Source organism: Puntigrus tetrazona, chromosome 16 (genome assembly GCF_018831695.1).
Source record: "Puntigrus tetrazona isolate hp1 chromosome 16, ASM1883169v1, whole genome shotgun sequence".
NCBI classification, from domain to species: Eukaryota; Metazoa; Chordata; class Actinopteri; order Cypriniformes; family Cyprinidae; genus Puntigrus; species Puntigrus tetrazona.
Genome location: NC_056714.1, coordinates 10807749 through 10826059, shown reverse-complemented (window position 1 = coordinate 10826059; position 18311 = coordinate 10807749). Strand labels below are relative to the sequence as shown.

At 37.1% G+C, this 18311-nt stretch overlaps 2 protein-coding genes and 1 pseudogene across 4 annotated transcripts; all 3 read left to right on the top strand.

Annotated features, from left to right (window-relative positions):
- The first annotated feature begins 439 nt into the window (after positions 1 to 439).
- LOC122361030 lies at positions 440 to 2347 on the top strand (annotated as a pseudogene).
- A 523-nt stretch (positions 2348 to 2870) lies between these two features.
- LOC122361032 (C-C chemokine receptor type 4-like) lies at positions 2871 to 8169 on the top strand. 2 transcript variants are annotated; one of them, XM_043261964.1, is made up of 2 exons: positions 2871 to 2940; positions 6457 to 8169. In XM_043261964.1, the coding sequence occupies exon 2, from the start codon at positions 6458 to 6460 to the stop codon at positions 7493 to 7495; it is 1038 nt and encodes a 345-aa protein (XP_043117899.1). In that variant the 5' UTR covers positions 2871 to 2940; position 6457; the 3' UTR covers positions 7496 to 8169. The 2 variants fall into 2 exon arrangements, with proteins under 2 accessions (XP_043117899.1, XP_043117898.1); XM_043261963.1 differs by lacking the exon at positions 2871 to 2940 and adding an exon at positions 5382 to 5529.
- A 6873-nt stretch (positions 8170 to 15042) lies between these two features.
- LOC122361028 (C-C chemokine receptor type 5-like) lies at positions 15043 to 17723 on the top strand. Of its 2 annotated transcripts, none has more exons than XM_043261961.1 (4): positions 15043 to 15059; positions 15814 to 15860; positions 16044 to 16073; positions 16156 to 17723. In XM_043261961.1, the coding sequence occupies exons 2-4, from the start codon at positions 15835 to 15837 to the stop codon at positions 17222 to 17224; spliced, it is 1125 nt and encodes a 374-aa protein (XP_043117896.1). In that variant the 5' UTR covers positions 15043 to 15059; positions 15814 to 15834; the 3' UTR covers positions 17225 to 17723. The 2 variants fall into 2 exon arrangements, with proteins under 2 accessions (XP_043117896.1, XP_043117895.1); XM_043261960.1 differs by lacking the exon at positions 15043 to 15059 and adding an exon at positions 15082 to 15311.
- The last annotated feature ends 588 nt before the right edge of the window (positions 17724 to 18311 follow it).

Genomic DNA, 18311 nt, shown 5'->3' with positions numbered 1-18311 from the left:
ATAATGACAGATGGGTGATTCCGCTGCACCCTACAGGCCCTTGTTGCACTTTTTAGCAGGTCAACTTTTTTAAAAGTTTAAAGACATTTGAAGTAGGTTACTAGAATTGTATTATTTTACATATACGTTTATTCAATATAATATTAGCATATACAAATTGTTCCTAATGTTTATGCTTATTTTAATCAAATGTGCAAATGAATGTGTAAATGAGTGTATTGCGTTTACAGTTTTATGCCCATTTTTCTTAACTGAAATGCCTTTGAATTAATTTATTAGTTTAAAAAAAGGCTCGTTTGGATTCTAAATGAACTGATTTAATGATGCAGGCAGTAGTTTGAACTTTTTAATGGCATTAAGCAAGTTTAAGACCCGCCTCTGGGAGGTTCAGGAAATAACACCTCCTGTGTTTGTAAAGCATTTTTGGCTGAGAGGATCACAAAACAATTCACAGATTCAGCTGTCAAAACCAAGAGCCATGACAGAGGAGCCAGGAACTGAGGCTGGTAGGTTACTAAACAGCCTATTCAATGTAATTATGCTACATTTAAAGGTTGTTCCTACTTAATAATATGCTTATACTGTTGGGCATCAGACACTGTTTTAACTGTGTATTTGTCAGAAAAATTATTACTATTTTAAATAATAATTTGTTAAAAAGTAAACAATAAAAAATAAATAGAAAACCAGCTTTATTGTGATTTGATTTGATTATGAAAGTTCACCCAAAAGTAAACTTTTTTTGTTATCTTATGTCATTTACTTACCCTCAAATTGTTCCAAACCTGTTTTGCTCTCTTTCTTCTAAACAATTTGAGGGTGAGTAAATTATGACAGTTATCGTGTGTGTGTGTGTGTGTGTGTGTGTGTGTGTGTGTGTGTGTGTGTGTGTGTGTGTGTGTGTGTGTGTGTGTGACCATCCGTTTGAACAGAATAGAAGTCAAATAGATGGACATTTTAACATTTCAAACACGTGAAACCATGCCTAGTCTGTCCAGTAGATGTCAGGAGAGCACAAACTAAAATTAAGGTTCCTACTTGTGTCATTTTATTTTGTCAAACCTAAATAAACCTATGTTGTTAATACTTCATAATGCAGTATAAGCATATTGCATATTATACATAATAGATTATAAACAGACCTCTTATTATATATTATATTATTATGTATTACAGAACCTAACAGTGTGTTATTTGTGTGCCCTCTAAGCTACAACAACCGACTACAGTGCTTACTATGACCAAAATGGCAACGAATTTAGATCACCATGCAACAATGGCAACACAAAGGCCTTCAGCGAGGTTTTCCTTCCCACCCTGTACAGCATCGTTTTTATTCTTGGCTTAATCGGAAATGGCCTGGTAGTGTGGGTCCTGATAAGATACCGGCAAAAATCCAACATGACAGATGTGTGCCTCCTCAACCTGGCCCTATCCGACCTGCTCTTTCTTGTGTCACTCCCTTTCTGGGCTCACAGTGCCATGGACGAGTGGATTTTTGGCAGTTTCATGTGTCGTACCATGACAGGTTTCTTCATGATGGGCCTGTACGGTAGCATCTTCTTCATGGTCCTTATGACAGTGGATCGCTATGTTGTCATCGTCCATGCCCATAGCATCTTTCCAGAAATCGGTCTAGAAAAATGGGTTTAATTCTGGCCTCGCTTGTATGGATTCTCAGTCTGTTTGCATCCCTCCCTAATATTATTTTTACTAGAGAGAAAAAAGAAAATAATAACAGCAAGACATCATGCGGATCTGATTTTCCTGAAGAATCAGATTGGATGTCTTTTACGTACCTCAAGATGAATTTCCTGAGCTTGATCCTCCCTCTGATTATTATGGGCTTTTGCTATACCCGGGTCATCCCTATTCTGCTCAGCATAAAATCGCAAAAAAGGCACAAAGTCATTAGACTAATCCTGGCTGTGGTGGCAGTTTATTTTGTCTTCTGGACTCCATACAACATTGTCATGTTTCTAATGTTCCTGCAGAGGAAAGGCTTCTTGTTTTCTTGTGAGTGGCATACTGGTTTAAGCCTTGCCATGCAATGGGTGGAAACAATTGCCTTAAGCCACTGTTGTCTCAACCCTATAATCTATGCCTTTGCCGGACAGAAGTTTAGAAGAGCAGTTCTTAAAGCCCTCAAAGAGCGGTTTCCATTCTGCTTCAGACAGTGCACCACTTTGTCTCAACAGCTATCTGAACGCAGAAGTTCAGTCTTCAGCAAATCCACTGAATATTCCTCCACGCAGATTGCATAGAGCAAAACTTATTTCCTCAAAGTTAATTTAATTCCGAGTAGCTTACTTTTCATAATTATTGTAATTTTTTCAACTATGCCTCAGTTCCCTTTTTAATGAATGTATATTGTGTTTTTAAAGGGTTAACTTTGTTCTGTTTTTTTTTTTTTGCTAAAAGAAATGTTATATGTTAATAGGACGATGCAGAAGTTGCTGACGTTGTTACATGTGTGTTGCTCAAATTTTAGATATGTGAATGATACAGCATAATTTAGATAAAGTCATTTTTGGTTTCAGCATCGCATTTACTCAAAAGTTCGTGCATCAAGTTTAAAATGTTTTCTATATGTTAAAGAAATGCATTTACAGTGGCGGTTTTTGAATGTTGCTTTAAGTTTTTAATGTTAAGGATCATTTAATAAAATATATTACTGGATTAAAATTCATTGCCGTGGTGGTATTGAAACTAATACAAAGAAAACATGTGTAGGACACAAAATTCTTATTCGAGAAAAAAAAAGAAAAAAAAAATCATTAAGGTAAAATTCCTTGAAATGCTAGTGCATTACGACGTGTTGTAGTAGGTGGGTTTATATGAAATGGTGGTGGGAGGAGCTATACAGGATGGAACTGCCTAACTGGTAGGCTGTGTGACAAAGAGGAAGAAGTCTGACGCATAGCTGTATACCACATCTGCGTAAGTACTTATCAATCTACGAAACACTTGGAGCCACAGTCTCAAGCACGCCAAGTTCACGACTATTTATTTACCAATGCTATTCTGAGATACTTCGCTTAAAGTCACATTTTCAAATGTTTCATCAAAAGGAAATGTTTGAGGTAAATCTTACATTTTCGATCATGGAAATTGGGTTGCACTGTCATTGTTTGTCATGGGCAAGCAGCTTGGGGGTTGCGATTATTGTGGCACGGTGCATTACAAGGCTTTGTTTTCAATCCTGAGGGTAGCTGCTTGATTGGACCAAATCAGATGTGAGGTTTCTTCTGCCGCTAGATGAGCGCAGATCCCTTTGTAAGATGCTATGATGATGTTCCCACACCCTCTGTATATCACAACATTGCTTAACCTTCAAGAAAATGGCAGTACAATAACTACTCAAAATGTAATTTAAAAAGAGAGACGTAACATCTCACACACACGTACACAGAAGTATTAAGAATAGAATTTCTGCACTTTCAAGTGTCTGCTAATTTTAACTCATTAGCAGATGTGTTAAAATTCGTTTTAATGTACCTTGGGAATAACTGTTAAATACTTTTATTCTCAGAAAACCAGACAGGTACAAAAATATTTTTGGTACAGAAATAGATTCATTCGCTGCCCCACACACACCTCTTTTGTTTATTGCGTTTTCCATTTCTGTACTGTCATGAAGTAGGTTGTTGTTACCGGATTTTCCTATGTGTATTCAAACTGTTTTCACATACTGAATATTTAAAAAAAATAAGACCACTTGTTTATTTCTATTAATTCACTTTGCATACATTTGATGCATGCTGTCTACTAGAGTGGACAAAAAAAAAAAAATCATGCGTTATTAATATGCATACTAGGGTTAATATGTAGGGTCTATATGGTGTTAAAAATGTAACATTTTTAATGTTATGTATAAACTATATTTATTTTTACTTGCAAATGTTATATAAAAGAAACAATAACAATAATAAAACTTTATTACTATAGCCACTAGATGTCTGCACTGCCATATATATATATATATATATATATATATATATATATATATATATATATATATATATTTGTGACGGGAGGAGCCAACGACAGACACAGTGGGCGTGGCGTCAGGCCTCGGAGAGGCTTTTTATTAAAATAAAAATACAAAATAAAGTGTCCAAGGGGGAAAGTGTCCAAATAAAAGGGGGAACTGGTGTCCTCGTCGTGCTGCGGGTAACGTGCAGGTTTAGGCCGTGTTCCAGGGGGGGAAGGGTCCAGGTAAGGGGCGGAGTCCGGCGGTCGCACGCGCTCCCCTTTTTTCTGGTCCGGGGCGCGAGGGGCGGCGGCTTCTTCCGCGGCGTCTCCGTCGCTTCTTTGCTCCGGGCGGCAGAGTGGGATGAGCTGTGTGGTCACAGCCTGGACTACGGGGGTCCCACGACGCAGTTCTCGGACGGCGGGGTGAGGTCCATCGCGTACCCTTCCGAGGACACCAGCGTGCATGCACGGGGGAAGAGACCGGTCTCTCGAGGAGAGGCGCGTACGGCATTTAACGGCGACGGTGACAAGGCTAAATCCACTTCAGGTGTGCCTCGTCACACGCCCCTCCTCTCGAACACACCCACTCCCGTCGGGAGCCTGGTGAAGGGCGGCGAATAAAGGACGGGGTGATGGTGACAATCAAGAGGAGGGGCAGCCGACTCGTCACAATATATATATACAGGCTACATTTATATATGTACAAGTTATATATGTAACTTAAAGTAATAAAAAAATTAATCCAGTACATTGCTTTTATATTGCGGTACTTGGATTACGTTGCTGAATACTTTTTTCATTGAAATAAATTGTAACTTAAGGGAAGGGAATACATTTTTAAGTAACCCTCCCAACCCTTGTAGCTAACCATTTAATTTATTTCTTTATTTTATTGAAGTGTTTTGATCGTTGAATTTTCTGAAAGTACCGAAAGGTTTGCATATAAGAAGTCAAGTAGCCTATGCCATGACAAGCTGGAATAAGGGACAAAATCTTGTAACCTATAATTAATTTTCCAAGAATAAGCGTTGGTTTCACTTGTTCTTTATTTTTTCAATTCCTAAAAATTGACTCACTTTTAAAGACGAAAAGATCACAACTGTTGTTTTTTCATCACTACGGGCTTATCATCCATTGATGTGGGATGTATGTTTTGAACATTAGGCTATCTTCATAAATTGTCCTTTTTAAGACATTCGCTGTGGGTGGGGGGACTTATTAGCATTCATTTACTAGCTGTCACAGCCTCAAATGACTCAGATTTTTTGTTTTATCTCATCCACGGGAATTTCTTTATGTGCATCCAAACCTGCTAACCTCAGTGCGGTGACAGGAAATGTGTTCACATTTCACCTTCACATCGCATAATCAGTTTTGCAAAAAAGCACACACACACATGTGCATGCCTCATTTTACAGGAAATTTGCTGAAGGCAAATGTACAGAAAGACAGTGAAATGTACTAGACTCACTTCCATGAACACGTCTTAACATCATCTCAGCAACAACAGAGGCAGCATTTTTTTTTTATCATGACTGAAACATATACAGCCAGGTAAACACCGTTTTATTTACTGATTTTCATCATGTTGCGTGTGGTCCATCATTAAAACATTATTAAAACAAATTATGAAGATTAGCTCAAAAATGTAACCTTGTTAGTTAAGAACAGCCCGATATATTACATTCAGTGTTTTTTTTTATCCAGTTATTATATCTCATACTGTGCGAGTGATTGTATGTCTGAGCATTAGGCGTATTGTAGGATGTCTTGTTTGTACTGCGCGAGTACTGCTATTCACAAAAGTAGTATGAGATCAGAGACATTGATGTATGATAGTGGGATTGCGGTGGGATGCTTGAGAAACCTGCGGTTAATTAACTTTCTGCGACCTCCATCTGTTTGAATGTAATGGTATAGAACAGTGTGGTGTGCATGTGGTAAGCTTTGTGGCTTAAACCCCTCGCAATTTTGCATTAAAAACTTTAAAAGCATTAATTAAAAGGCTACCTTTTGAATATGTATTTTAAGACACACTAGCAACACACTTAATCGGTGTACCGCTGCCTGCCACATATAACGCAATCATATCATAACGAATATTAGTCTTCTGTACAACCGCTAACAATTAGGCAATGAAATTTAGCTTCTCTCTACAAATTATTATGGTGAATTTTTGAATTTTTGTAAGTAAATATGTGTGACTCACAATTTCCCGAATTATAGAAGTCCCCATGATTTGCAGATGAACGCAGTGAAATTTACTGACATCATAATTCGCACCAATAATGGCATTTTTGCACATCAGTGTGGATTGAAAAAAAAAAAAAAAAAAATTTGAAGAATCATTATACGATGAGCCAAATGAGTAATTACGGCATTAGCATGTTACTAGTTTTACTGTTTTTTTTTTCAGCAAATATTAATATAAGCCATCACTGAATCCGTCTGTCACTGAATAACATTTACTGTGTGTTGCAGCATGAATACAGAAACATACGATATCTACGAAACAGAAAACATATGCACGACCGAAGGCTCAAACCTGAACCCACATCTCAAGGCTGCCATTTTCTACCTTGTTTTTGTGCTTGGCCTCATCGGCAACGTCACCGTCTTATGGGTCCTCTTGAAAATCATGCACGTGAAAAATATGACAAACCTCTGCCTGTTGAATCTGGCTGTGTCGGACCTGCTGATGGTCCTCTCGCTGCCCTCCTGGGCTCTCTATGCTCAGGGCCACTACTTAAAAGGCAATGAAATGTGTAAGGCAATGGCGGGTACGTACCAAGTGGGATTTTACAGCGGGATCTTATTCGTGACTCTGATGAGCGTTGATCGCTATTTGGTCATCGTGCACGCCGTTGCAGTACTGGGAGCGAAGATGCTACGTTACGGAATTGTGGTAAGTCTCCTTATATGGATGGTCGCGATCTGCGCTGCCCTTCCAGAGGCCATCTTTGCGGCAATGGTCACAGAGGACAACGTCACCAGCTGTCAGAGAATTTATCCTTTTGGGTCAGCCCAGAAGTGGAAGCTGTTCCGTAACTTTGGTGAAAACGCAGTAGGACTGTTCATATCTTTGCCCATTTTAGCCTACTGCTACATCAGGGTCCTAATGGTTGTGAAGAAGACAAAAAACTCAAAGAAGGAACGTGCCATAAAGCTCATCTTAGGCATCGTCATTGTGTTTGTGGTCTTCTGGGTGCCCTACAACGTGGTGGTGTTTCTGAAAACCTTGCAGGAGTTTGGCATGTTAAGTACCTGCGAGGCTTATCGTCAAGTCAGCATGGCCATGGACTTAACAGAGACCATCGCGCTCACTCACTGCTGTGTAAATCCGGTCATTTATGCTTTTGTCGGGGAAAAGTTTAGGAAATGCCTTGTGAGTGCATTTTCGAGATATCTTGGATGCGTGAAGATTTACCAGTCGACATCTACGCAATCCAAAGTTTCGGAGAACGAAACTTCCAACACGGCTATTTTTTTTACATCTCCTATCAAAAGCACGCAGGTTTAGTTCGGAAAAGTTACGGTTTGTTTGTAAATATTATGCTTATATTTGAAAGCATTTTTTTCATGCGTTGCGGCGTATTACGTTTGTTGGTTTCATGATATAACATAAATTATACTACCTCAATTAGTAAAACCAAATGTCGATGATAAAAATGATGATGTGAAATCATGTAAGAATACAACATTTTCTTCTTCAGGTCGGTATAGGGCAAGAGGTGCTTTCAGCTTTCTGTGGCTTGAAAATTGACTGATGCATTAAATATAATGAATTTACAAATGATTTACTGTTACCAAAATATCTGCTCCTTAGTATATCTAAGGTCTCAATACATGACCTTCTTAAAAGTTCATTACTATTTCAGTATGATAGTTACTAACGACACATAATAAAAAACTTCCTTAACCACACACACTTTGAAACCAAAACCTAATCCCCTTCACATGGGCTATAAGAGGATGCGTGTGTGTGTGTGTGTGTGTGTGTGTGTGTGTGTGCGCGCGTGTGTGTAGTGTTGACATAGAGGAACTGTACTTTGAATGTATTCTTTACTGGATCGATGTGAATATTGTGTATTCCTAATATATGTTACATTAGATGTCTAAACTACTTATTTCAAATGCACTGATACTTATATCCAGATGTATATCAACATGTAAATAAACAAAGAAATAAAATGATCAGAATCTGTTTCGAAAGTATATTGTAATGTTACGGCTTACCACAAGAGCCCTCCCTCACACATAAGGTGCTGCAGTCACGTACATGCCTAAGGTTTTGAAACATCGACAAACAGTTTCTCTGTAGCCCCACAGTATACTTAATTACGCTGTTTTAAAATGAACCATTTTCTGAACTGGCATATTATTGCATATTAATAACATAATATTTGGACCTTAGAATTTTAGTTTTTATACTTCATTTTTAGAGACATTTCATTGCAGTCATGGGGGTGTGTTTTCACACTATTTTTCATCTACACTGTTTTTCATCTAGGGGCACAAGAGCTGGGGTAGTGCCCTCAAAGAGACCCCTTTATAACTTCTCTACCCCTAAAGGGTGCACATTAGCACCTAAGAGTAGTATTTGTATCCTGACTGTTGCAATATGCACTCTTATGGTTCTATTATCTATTAGAAACAGAAAAAGAAGGAACAAAGCTGTCTATTTGAGCATGCTGTTCACTGACTTTTATACCCCTAAAAGTACTTTTTTGTGAGAGTGTCCTAAACGGTCTATTTTAAATTGTTGCAATGCAATTCAAATGCTTGAATGATGAATTAACTAAATAATAATAACAATAATGGTTGTTACTTAATCAATACAAAATGCAAAGTCAGCTCAATAATAAATAGCTCCTTGCATATAATTGCATTTGTTTATTTGGCCACATGGCATGTTAATGTGTAAAGCATCAGGAAGGTTCGGAAAATGGCTTCTTGTAAAAGTATGAACTTAACTATGTGCATGAAGTTTCAGGAAAGTAACTTCAACCTAACCTTTGTCTTTACCTCTAAAGCTAAAGCAGAAAGCCACAAGTTTCTGAAGAGACATGCTCTGCAGAGTGTCACAGGATTTCCTGTGTTCTTTGTCTCTTATGCAAACATAGTACATTGAGACTGCTGACATGACTGTTATTTCAAGCATCAAGAATTCAGACAAGCTCAGAAAAACTCAGTTTTTATAAAAACTGCACCCAAACTGTTGTAACATACAGTACTGTGATATTAATAAAATCATTTTATAGTAATAATGCCGTAAGCAAAATGCTGATGTAAAATATTGTGTCAAAAACCTTTCAAATTTGTCTAAAGGAACATGAAAAAGTTTGCATTTTCTATCTATAACTACATTCAGTATTTATCCAAATCTATCAACAGGATATTTTCAGTCAAATATCTGATGCAAGGCACAACGCAAGTTCATTCATTGATGTATTTGATTGGAATATATGATCACACACAACCACTTCCTTGATAAGAGGTACATGCGATTTTATCTGCATTCAAATGTTATGGTTTAAGACCACATTCTGGGACGATCAACACCCACACACACACCCAAACAATATTTAACAGTAACAGCAAGAACATATGTGCGCATGTGTGTGTGTGTACGTGTTAGTGTATCCATGTACAGGTCTGAGACTTATGTTTGCATTCAAACATGCATATATGGGAACACGAACATGCTCCTGAGCACTAAGCGTTTCTCTTGTTTTCAGTCTCCCAAACTCATTTTCAGCGGATTGTCATTTTTGACCAATGTACACACAGAGGGTTATGATCGGTCAGTTTAACAAATAAATATAAAACCTGCCCTATTTGAAAGAAAACAAGTTGACACAAGATCCAATCCAATATTTCCCTGAGATCAGGCTGGATTGGCACTAAAATTAAGTAGCCCTACACTGTTCACTAGTCCAAGGGACAGAATTAAATGGTCCGTAAGAAGGTTGTATGCCTGTATTTCTTATATGCCACTTCCGAAAGAATTCATCTTGAATTATTAAAATTTGGTTTCCAGTCGAATCTCTGACCCCATGAATCATTTGATTTGACTCCAATTACTGTTAATTCTTCAATTTTACCTTGTAAAGCTGATTGTATCTATCAATTATAAGTTAAAAAATGTATTATTAGTGCCATTTAATGACTTCACGGTCACAAAAAGAAGTTGTTTCTATGTAGCAGCTTTAAAGACAGTGGGCGATTTTTTTTTTCGTCTCTAAATGTGTCTTTTTATCCACTCTTGAAGGGTCACGTGAACCTCAATAATTTTTTTAGGCCGTTCTTTTTTAATCCTTCCGTCAGACAACTGATGACAAAATAGAATAAGATGTCTCATCTGTGTATCCATTGCTATAAGTAGAAAGTATGATTCAGTTTTGTGAAAAGATTAAAGACTCATTTTGTTTCAAATATTGACTGTATTCAAACTTCCGAACATCGCCGTCCAACCTACGGAGAAGTTTTCTTCCATTTAACACTCCTATTCCTCAAATTAATAAGCTCTTTATTACACAGATATTACAAACCAATCAGTGTATTTAGTAGGTTGCTTCAGAGGCATAAGGTATTGCAAGAATAACATACAACAAGGCAACAGTAATGAAACTATGCATTGACATCTTGGCATCTCTTTGCAGTGACCTGCCCCATGTCCCTAGGGAAAGGAACTAGACTTCTACCTGACAGTCAAAGCAGCATTACGTCACGAAAGTGTGGGGTTCACAGTGCCATCTGAACAATTTTGCGGGTTTTGTGGTGCCATCTGGGACAGGTACAGAGTGGGAGCCAATCGGAAATTGCTATTGCAGTCAAAATGAGACTGTTCTGCAATCTGCAATGTCCCAGTTTACCTACATAGAGGAAATGTCACAAACTAATACCCTTTGCAAAACTGAACTTTGGAATTACAGATGCTACATCTTGGAAGTATGTTCAAAATAATAAAGCTTAACCAGAAAATTTAATCTGAACAATTAAGTAACATGCAACAATTTACACAAAAGTAACAAAATGGCAATTTTAAAGGGGTTGTATGATGTTGCTAAAAGAGCATTATTTTGAAATAATGCAATGTGTTTATGCAGTTTAAGTAAAAACACATTATTTTCCATATACTGTACATTATTGTTTTTCCTCTAAATCCACATTCAAACGGGTATTTTTGTATGAAGCTCATCATTCTACAAAAGTGAAGCATGCTCTGATTGGCTAGCTATTCAGTATATTCTCAACAAAGGACAAACAACAAGAATTTCTCCATGCTGCTCAAAACTCGCTTTTGGATAGCAAGTAGCAGATTCTTTGGTCACACTTTATATTAGTGCTACTATGTACTTACATCAAAATTATTGTATTGCAAAACACTTGCTGCTATTGAGGTGGGATACAGGAAAGATTTGGGACAGGCTTGGTGGTATGGGTAAGTTAAGGTGTAATGGATTGATCAATAGTCTAATTATAAATGTAAGTACATACATTTATTACAGATGTAATCACATATAGGTATTTTTAAAATGTACAATAAGTGCATTGTACCAAATTATTAATTTAAATGTAAGTACATGGTAGTTGAGGCCACATAATATAAAGTGGGACATATTCTTTTAATAAGAAGACGCCTCGAGGTTACATAGCCATGGTTCCTCAAAGAAACGAGACGCTATGGGGAACACCTTCCAGCATGGCGGCTCTGAATCATGTGTAGCATAAAACCAATGAAAAGTAAAAAGCTGTTCCTCAGTCTACTTGTTCTAGTCCGGGGAATCTGAATCAACTGCGGGATGGCAGGCGGGAAAAGCCTTTTGTGTTTGTGGGCAGGGTGAGAGGAGTCCTTAAGAATACTGCATGCTCGACGCAAACAGTGTTTCTTCTGGATGTCCTCAATGGATGGAAGTGGAGTTCCTGTGATGCGCTGGGCAGTCTTCACCACCACCAACAGAGCAGCTCCCATACCAGACTGTGACACAGTTTGTTAGGAGGCTCTCTATTGTGCAGCGATAGAAGTTCACCAGGATGGCTGAGGACAGCTGGTTCTTCTTAAGTTTCCTCGGGAAGAAAAGACGCTGGTGAGCCTTCTTGACCAGGCTGGAGGTGTTGGTGGTCCAGGACAGGTCTTCAGAGATGTTAGCAGGATTATCAGAAAAAAATTGTGTAACAATGCCTCAGGTACATTGTTTTTCTAATAATTCAATGGCCCATCATCAAGTGTTCCTTACATAATTTAAATTAAATGTAATTAATTATAAACATTTCCCTTTTCACCTTTTCACCGCCTGGAGCACTTTAAATTCATGATTCCTAAACCCCTTTATAGCATACACCTGACAAATCAATAGAAACGTTTATGGTCTCACACTTTTTATGGTTGGTAAAGCAGCCTCCAGAAACATTCAGTGTCACAAAATAAGTCTGAATGTCACTGGTGGTTTCTACCACTGATAGTAGCTTATAGTGCTCATACATATATAAAATTCAATCTTACAATAATATTATATTCGTAAGACATTATCTTTCAGTCTCAACAACAAGAGTGACAGCAATTTCATAAAACGCAGTAGGACTGTTCATATCTTTGCCCATTTTAGTCCTAATGGTTGTGAAGAAGACAAAAAACTCAAAGAAGGAACTCATCAATCAATCAATCAATCAATCATTTTTATTTATATAGCGCTTTTAACAACACAGGATGCATCAAAGCACTGTACAGTATAATGACAGGGATGTATAATGACAGGGATGTATAATGACAGGGATGTATAATGACGAGAGTGACCAATTTCTTATTAAATGCAGAGATGGTCTCTGTAGTCAATTCAACGATAGTCACTAGAAGTTAAGTGTCCCCAACCAAGCAAGCCAGAGGCGACAGCGGCAAGGAAACAAAACCCCATGCATACAGAATGGAGAAAAAAAAACCTTGGGAGAAACCAGACTCAGTTGGGGTCAGTTCTCCTCTGACCGGACGCCCAGCACTTAACTTCCAGTTCAATTTTAAACGCAGCTGTGTCAGGTAGTGTAAATGACTTAGTGTGTGTGTGTATGTGTGTATGCATCAGGATCTGGTGATTGGTCCACGTCAACGTCAACTCATCTTAGGCATCGTCATTGTGTTTGTGGTCTTCTCGGTGCCCTACAATGTGGTGGTGCTTCTGAAAACCTTGCAGGTTGCAGGTCATTTATGCTTTTGTTGTAGAAAAGTTTAGGAAATGTCTAGTAAGTGCATTTTCAAGATATCTTGGATGTGTGGAGACTTACCGATCGACATCTACGCATTGCAATGCTTAAGAGAATAAAACTTACAGCACGGCTATTTCTCCTATCAAAAGTACACAAGTGTAGGTTTTGTTTTGTAAATGTGCATCCTTTATCATTAATTCATGCATTGCACCATATAATGTAATCTAACATTTATCTAACATTTGTTGATTCAATCATAGTAATATATAGTAGTATGTATGTGTGTGTGTATATATATATATATATATATATATATATATATATATATATATATATATATATATATATAGTCAACAGAACAACACTGTAGATGACAACAATCACCCAATAAAACTTTTTCCAGGAGAATAAGGTTGCTCTTTTGAACCATCCGGCGTGTTCCTCTGATCTTTTTTTGGTTCTACAACTTTCATTTATTGTCACATCACCCTCAGGATCTTTTAGGAGTTGTGAAATCAACGTTTTACTGGGTTCAACCTCGGCAGTGATATCGTGTTCTGAGAGCACTTGCTTGTGCGCATCAACAGTCCTGACACACTCAAAGACAAAAGTAGTCTCTGCCATCTGGAAATAATGCCAGTGTTACAGCCTGAAGAACAATCACACGAAAGCCATATTTTTATGAAGATTTAATGCTACGGTCTTACACATTCGATCAACTGATGAACAGCCCTATTTTTTTTTTTAAAGCATTTTTTTTGTCTCTTGGGCCTGTTTCTTCTTTTGCCATTTTAAAGCAGTACTTACGACCTGGTTACAATCCACCAGCGTGAAATATGAATACTCGCAGTGTTTCCCCTGGTCTTAACATTTTGTTCATAAGTGCATCTGTAAAAAAGAAAATCAACTAAAATATCATAACCTTCTCTCACACAAGTGCTTGTCAATGCGGTGTTTCACAATCTCTGTTTTTAGTTTAATTTTCCACTGTGACACCACGGCCAGGGCATAATGGAATAACCTTGCGGTACAAATGATGCATGGCGCATATTGTGGATGATAATGTTTTATGTACTGTATGTGTACACATGTCTACACATTGTTTTTTTTACGTTTTACATTTGCTACTAGTAAGTCCGACACGTCTGTGTTTCTAAATAATCTGCATATAAATATAAATATAAAGCTTTGAGTTAAATTCTTTCAAATCAGAAAACAAACCCACAGAAAAATAATGGTAAACCATATCCTTCATTGTTTCATTTTTTTCTGTTTTAAGTGTCTTACTTAAAACAGAAAAACTTAACTGCTTATTCAAATGGCGCACATCCAAATCATTAGAATGATAAAACATTTGGAGAAAACCAAGTCCATCTTACTATAAAATCGGTTTGGTTTTTTTTAAAAAGCACTTTTAAGTGGTTGGCTGTGTGCAGAGCTTGTAAACCACACGCTAAAACATTGCTCAGCTGTTCCCAGTACATGTGCAATGCTGTGCATGTTTTCTTTTTAACGGGTTATTTATTGACCTAGGTTTTATTTTTATTTTGCACCATTATAACACTGTGCATTTCCGTGGTGCAACATTGCTTTTTCATTCAACAGGACAACATTTGATGCAAAGCATTGCAATTTCCTTTTGGTCGAAACATGGTGGGAGCCAATAGAGTCATTGCTATTTCAGCGATATGAAACTACTTCTGCAGTCTGCAAAGCCCCTACCCCAGTTTACCTATACAAAGGAAGTGTCACAAACCAATAGCCTGAGAAAAAAACTATAACAGATCATGCTTTTTGACCGATCTCGTATGATACCATCTTATCTCATCTCATCTCAACCTCCTCTGCTTGGAAAGGTCAGGGGCAACATCACTGTCATACTTGTGAGTATTTCTGGCAAGCGCATTATAGCTTTTTTAAAATAGTACCTGTTTATATGCCTTTAATATGCCAAGACAGTACTTTGAATATGAGCCATGACCCATACCTTTTACAGCAAACACCTGTCAGTTTGAACTGGTTATGGTTTCACACTTTGGTTGGTAAACCAGCTCTTGAAAACATTCAATGTCACAGAATAAGTCTGAATGTCACAGGTGGTTTCCACCACAGATCGCAGCTCGTGGTGCTAATAGGTATGTGAAATTTTCTGTTATACTAATAAAAAGTTCATAAGACTTTATTTATTGCATTTCAAAAAGTGGTAGGGTGACTTTGGTATTTCCACGGAATACTAATGAATATTTTCGCAAAAAACAAAAAGAACATTTTTAAATAAAACGTAAATTGCTCAGCACAGGAAGGCATGCTTTCATGCGGTAAAAAAATAAATATTATTCGCTGTCATTCGTTCGATGTGGCTCAAATGAACAATAATGCATGCTTTTTTTGTATGCGTATATATCTGTATTTCTGAGGATGCATATTTAAGGCATATTGTTTGTAAAGGTGCTATAAAACAATTCATATTATTTTGTGATTTAAAGTACGCTATATATTTAAGGACTGTTCAAATACACCGCTTTGACATGAAAGATTATTCATGCTATAATTATTATTATTATTAAACTCATCTATTAATGCATAAAGCAGTCACATATAGCTAAAAGTCTTTGTCTCCCTGTTTGTCTAACCCAGTACACCTCTGGGATTCTGATTATGAATTCTACAGCTGTGTCTCTGAGGTAAGAACAAACATCATCTCCACATGTATTTCAAACAGAACACTGAGACAATGGGACATTGGAGAAAACCGAATGACAATACATCAGTCTATACATACTGTTCATAAGTTTTCTTTATTTTAACGCCGGTCACATTAACCATTCAAGATATAAGATACATGCATGTGATTAATTTCTTTTTAGCGTGGTGTGGCACAACACAACACTGTCCAGGTAAGGTCATGTCACGTTTATTAATCACGGTTAAAGGAGAAACTCTTCTTTACTTATGATATATTTTCTTTTCTTGTTCAAGTGTGGATGCTACAACTACTGAAAGTACTACAGAAGACTATTCTGGCTACTATGATGGAGATTTCGATTCGTCTGCATTGTCCTGCGTTTATGGAGAATATGGAGCCAGCATTCTTTCTGTGTTGTACTCCCTGTTTTTTGTGGTGGGCTTTCTGGGTAACGTACTGGTGATCTGGGTGGTCTTGATGGGTGTGAGGCTGAGAAGCATGACTGACATCTGTCTTCTGAACCTTGCTATTGCTGACCTGTTCTTGGTCTCTTCTCTCCCCTTCTTGGCACACTATGCCAGAAACCACTGGATCTTTGGAGATGTTATGTGCACTATAGTCCTTAGTGTCTACCACATTGGATTCTATAGTGGGATATTCTTTATTGTACTGATGAGTGTTGATCGGTACTTGGCTGTAGTTCATGCTGTTTTTGCCCTGAGAGTCAGAACAAGGACATACGGTATTTTAGCCAGTATGGTCATATGGATTATTTCAGTTTTGGCATCCTTTCCTGAGTTAATTCACCTTAAAACCACGGAAAAAGATAATGCAACTTATTGTAGATCTTATCCAGCAAACGATCAAAATTCTAGTCATTATTCAAAGACTTTTGGTATCATTAAAATGAATATCATGGGTTTAATTGTTCCGCTTTTTGTGATTGGTTTTTGTTACTCAATGATTTTGATGAGGCTCCTGACGGTTCGCTCTTCTAGGAGGCAGGCCATGCGTCTCGTCATTGCAGTGATGGTCGTCTTCTTCTGCTGTTGGGCTCCATACAATATTGTAGCTTTTGTGAAAGCCTTAGAGCTAAATGACTTTATAACTCAATCTTGTGACAGAAGCAAGGCAATCAATCTAAGTCTGCAGATCACAGAAGCTTTGGCTTATTCACACAGCTGTGTGAATCCTTTTCTTTATGTATTTGTGGGAGAGAAATTTAGAAGGCATCTTTTCAGACTCCTGCACAGAACACCCTTCAGTAGGCTGCAGTTCATGAAGAGTTACATCATACAGGCCACAGGATCTGTTTACTCACAGACCACTAGTGTGGATGAGAGATCAACTACAGCTGTTTGAATAAAGTGTTACTGAGAATAGAGAATACAGACAGAAATAAGTCAATAAATAAATGAATATAGGGTTTACTTGCATAGTGAAAAAAACCCTAATGCATCTACTGACAAACATTTTTCCACCGCCACCCGAAAAAAATGTATAGAAATGAATGCAGTTTGTATATAAGCAGTTCGAGTGGAAGATTCATTGGAAAGTTGCAAGTACACAAGGCCAAGTTTTGAACAACTGGACTGTTAAAATTAAAAACGCAGATCATACAATGTAATTCACAGGCCTTGTAGTGTTATTTGTGCATATATCTGTAAATGTTTGTAATTATTTTTTATTTAATGTTTTTCAGAATTGTTGTTTTTCTAGTAACCAGTAACTGTTTTTTGTATTAATGTATGAATATACGTGAATATACATCAGTTTGCACTGTTACAGAATTTTTGTGTTTACTTTTTTGTTTATATTTTGTTTTAATGCATGGCTTCAATAAAATGCATGTGACTGTGTGGCTCAGTATAATAAGTATGTGCACTAACTAATATTAAATTAATGATGAGCAATACATTTATTACAATGTATCATGATCTGGTATATATATGATCTATATATATATATATATATATATATATATATATATATATATATATATATATATATATATATATATATATATATATATATATATATATATATATATATTAGGGGCCAATTGCATTAACATAACACATTGCAAGAACTAGAAGAACCCATGGTATTAATATGCAAAAATGGACTTTGACATATATATGAGACACACATGTTTGGTTTTTCATGTGCATATAATATGAAATTTGTTGGCATGCATGCAGTTTTCACACACATATGAAACACATACCCCTCAACCCCAATCCTACACGGCAATGTTTTTTCCGTGTAATTTGTAATGATTTATTAAATATAATGCAATGAGTGAGAGTGATAAAATGGCCAACTTTGTGAAGCAAAATAACATGTGATGCACCCTTCATAAAACAGGTAAAGTATGTAATCTATATTAAATCATCTAAACTGGTGTGGAGCTGAAGCAATAGAAACGGTCTCACAGGTGTAACCACAG

Bases quoted from the DNA above. Each gene is read 5' to 3' on its own strand.
- LOC122361028 (XM_043261961.1), top strand. From the start codon at position 15,835: ATGAATTCTACAGCTGTGTCTCTGAG. The intron at 15,861-16,043 runs GTAAGAACAAAC...ATTTCTTTTTAG, and splicing joins TCTACAGCTGTGTCTCTGAG to CGTGGTGTGGCACAACACAA. The intron at 16,074-16,155 runs GTAAGGTCATGT...TTCTTGTTCAAG, and splicing joins CACAACACAACACTGTCCAG to TGTGGATGCTACAACTACTG.
- LOC122361032 (XM_043261963.1), top strand. From the start codon at position 5,507: ATGACTGAAACATATACAGCCAG. The intron at 5,530-6,456 runs GTAAACACCGTT...TGTGTGTTGCAG, and splicing joins ACTGAAACATATACAGCCAG to CATGAATACAGAAACATACG.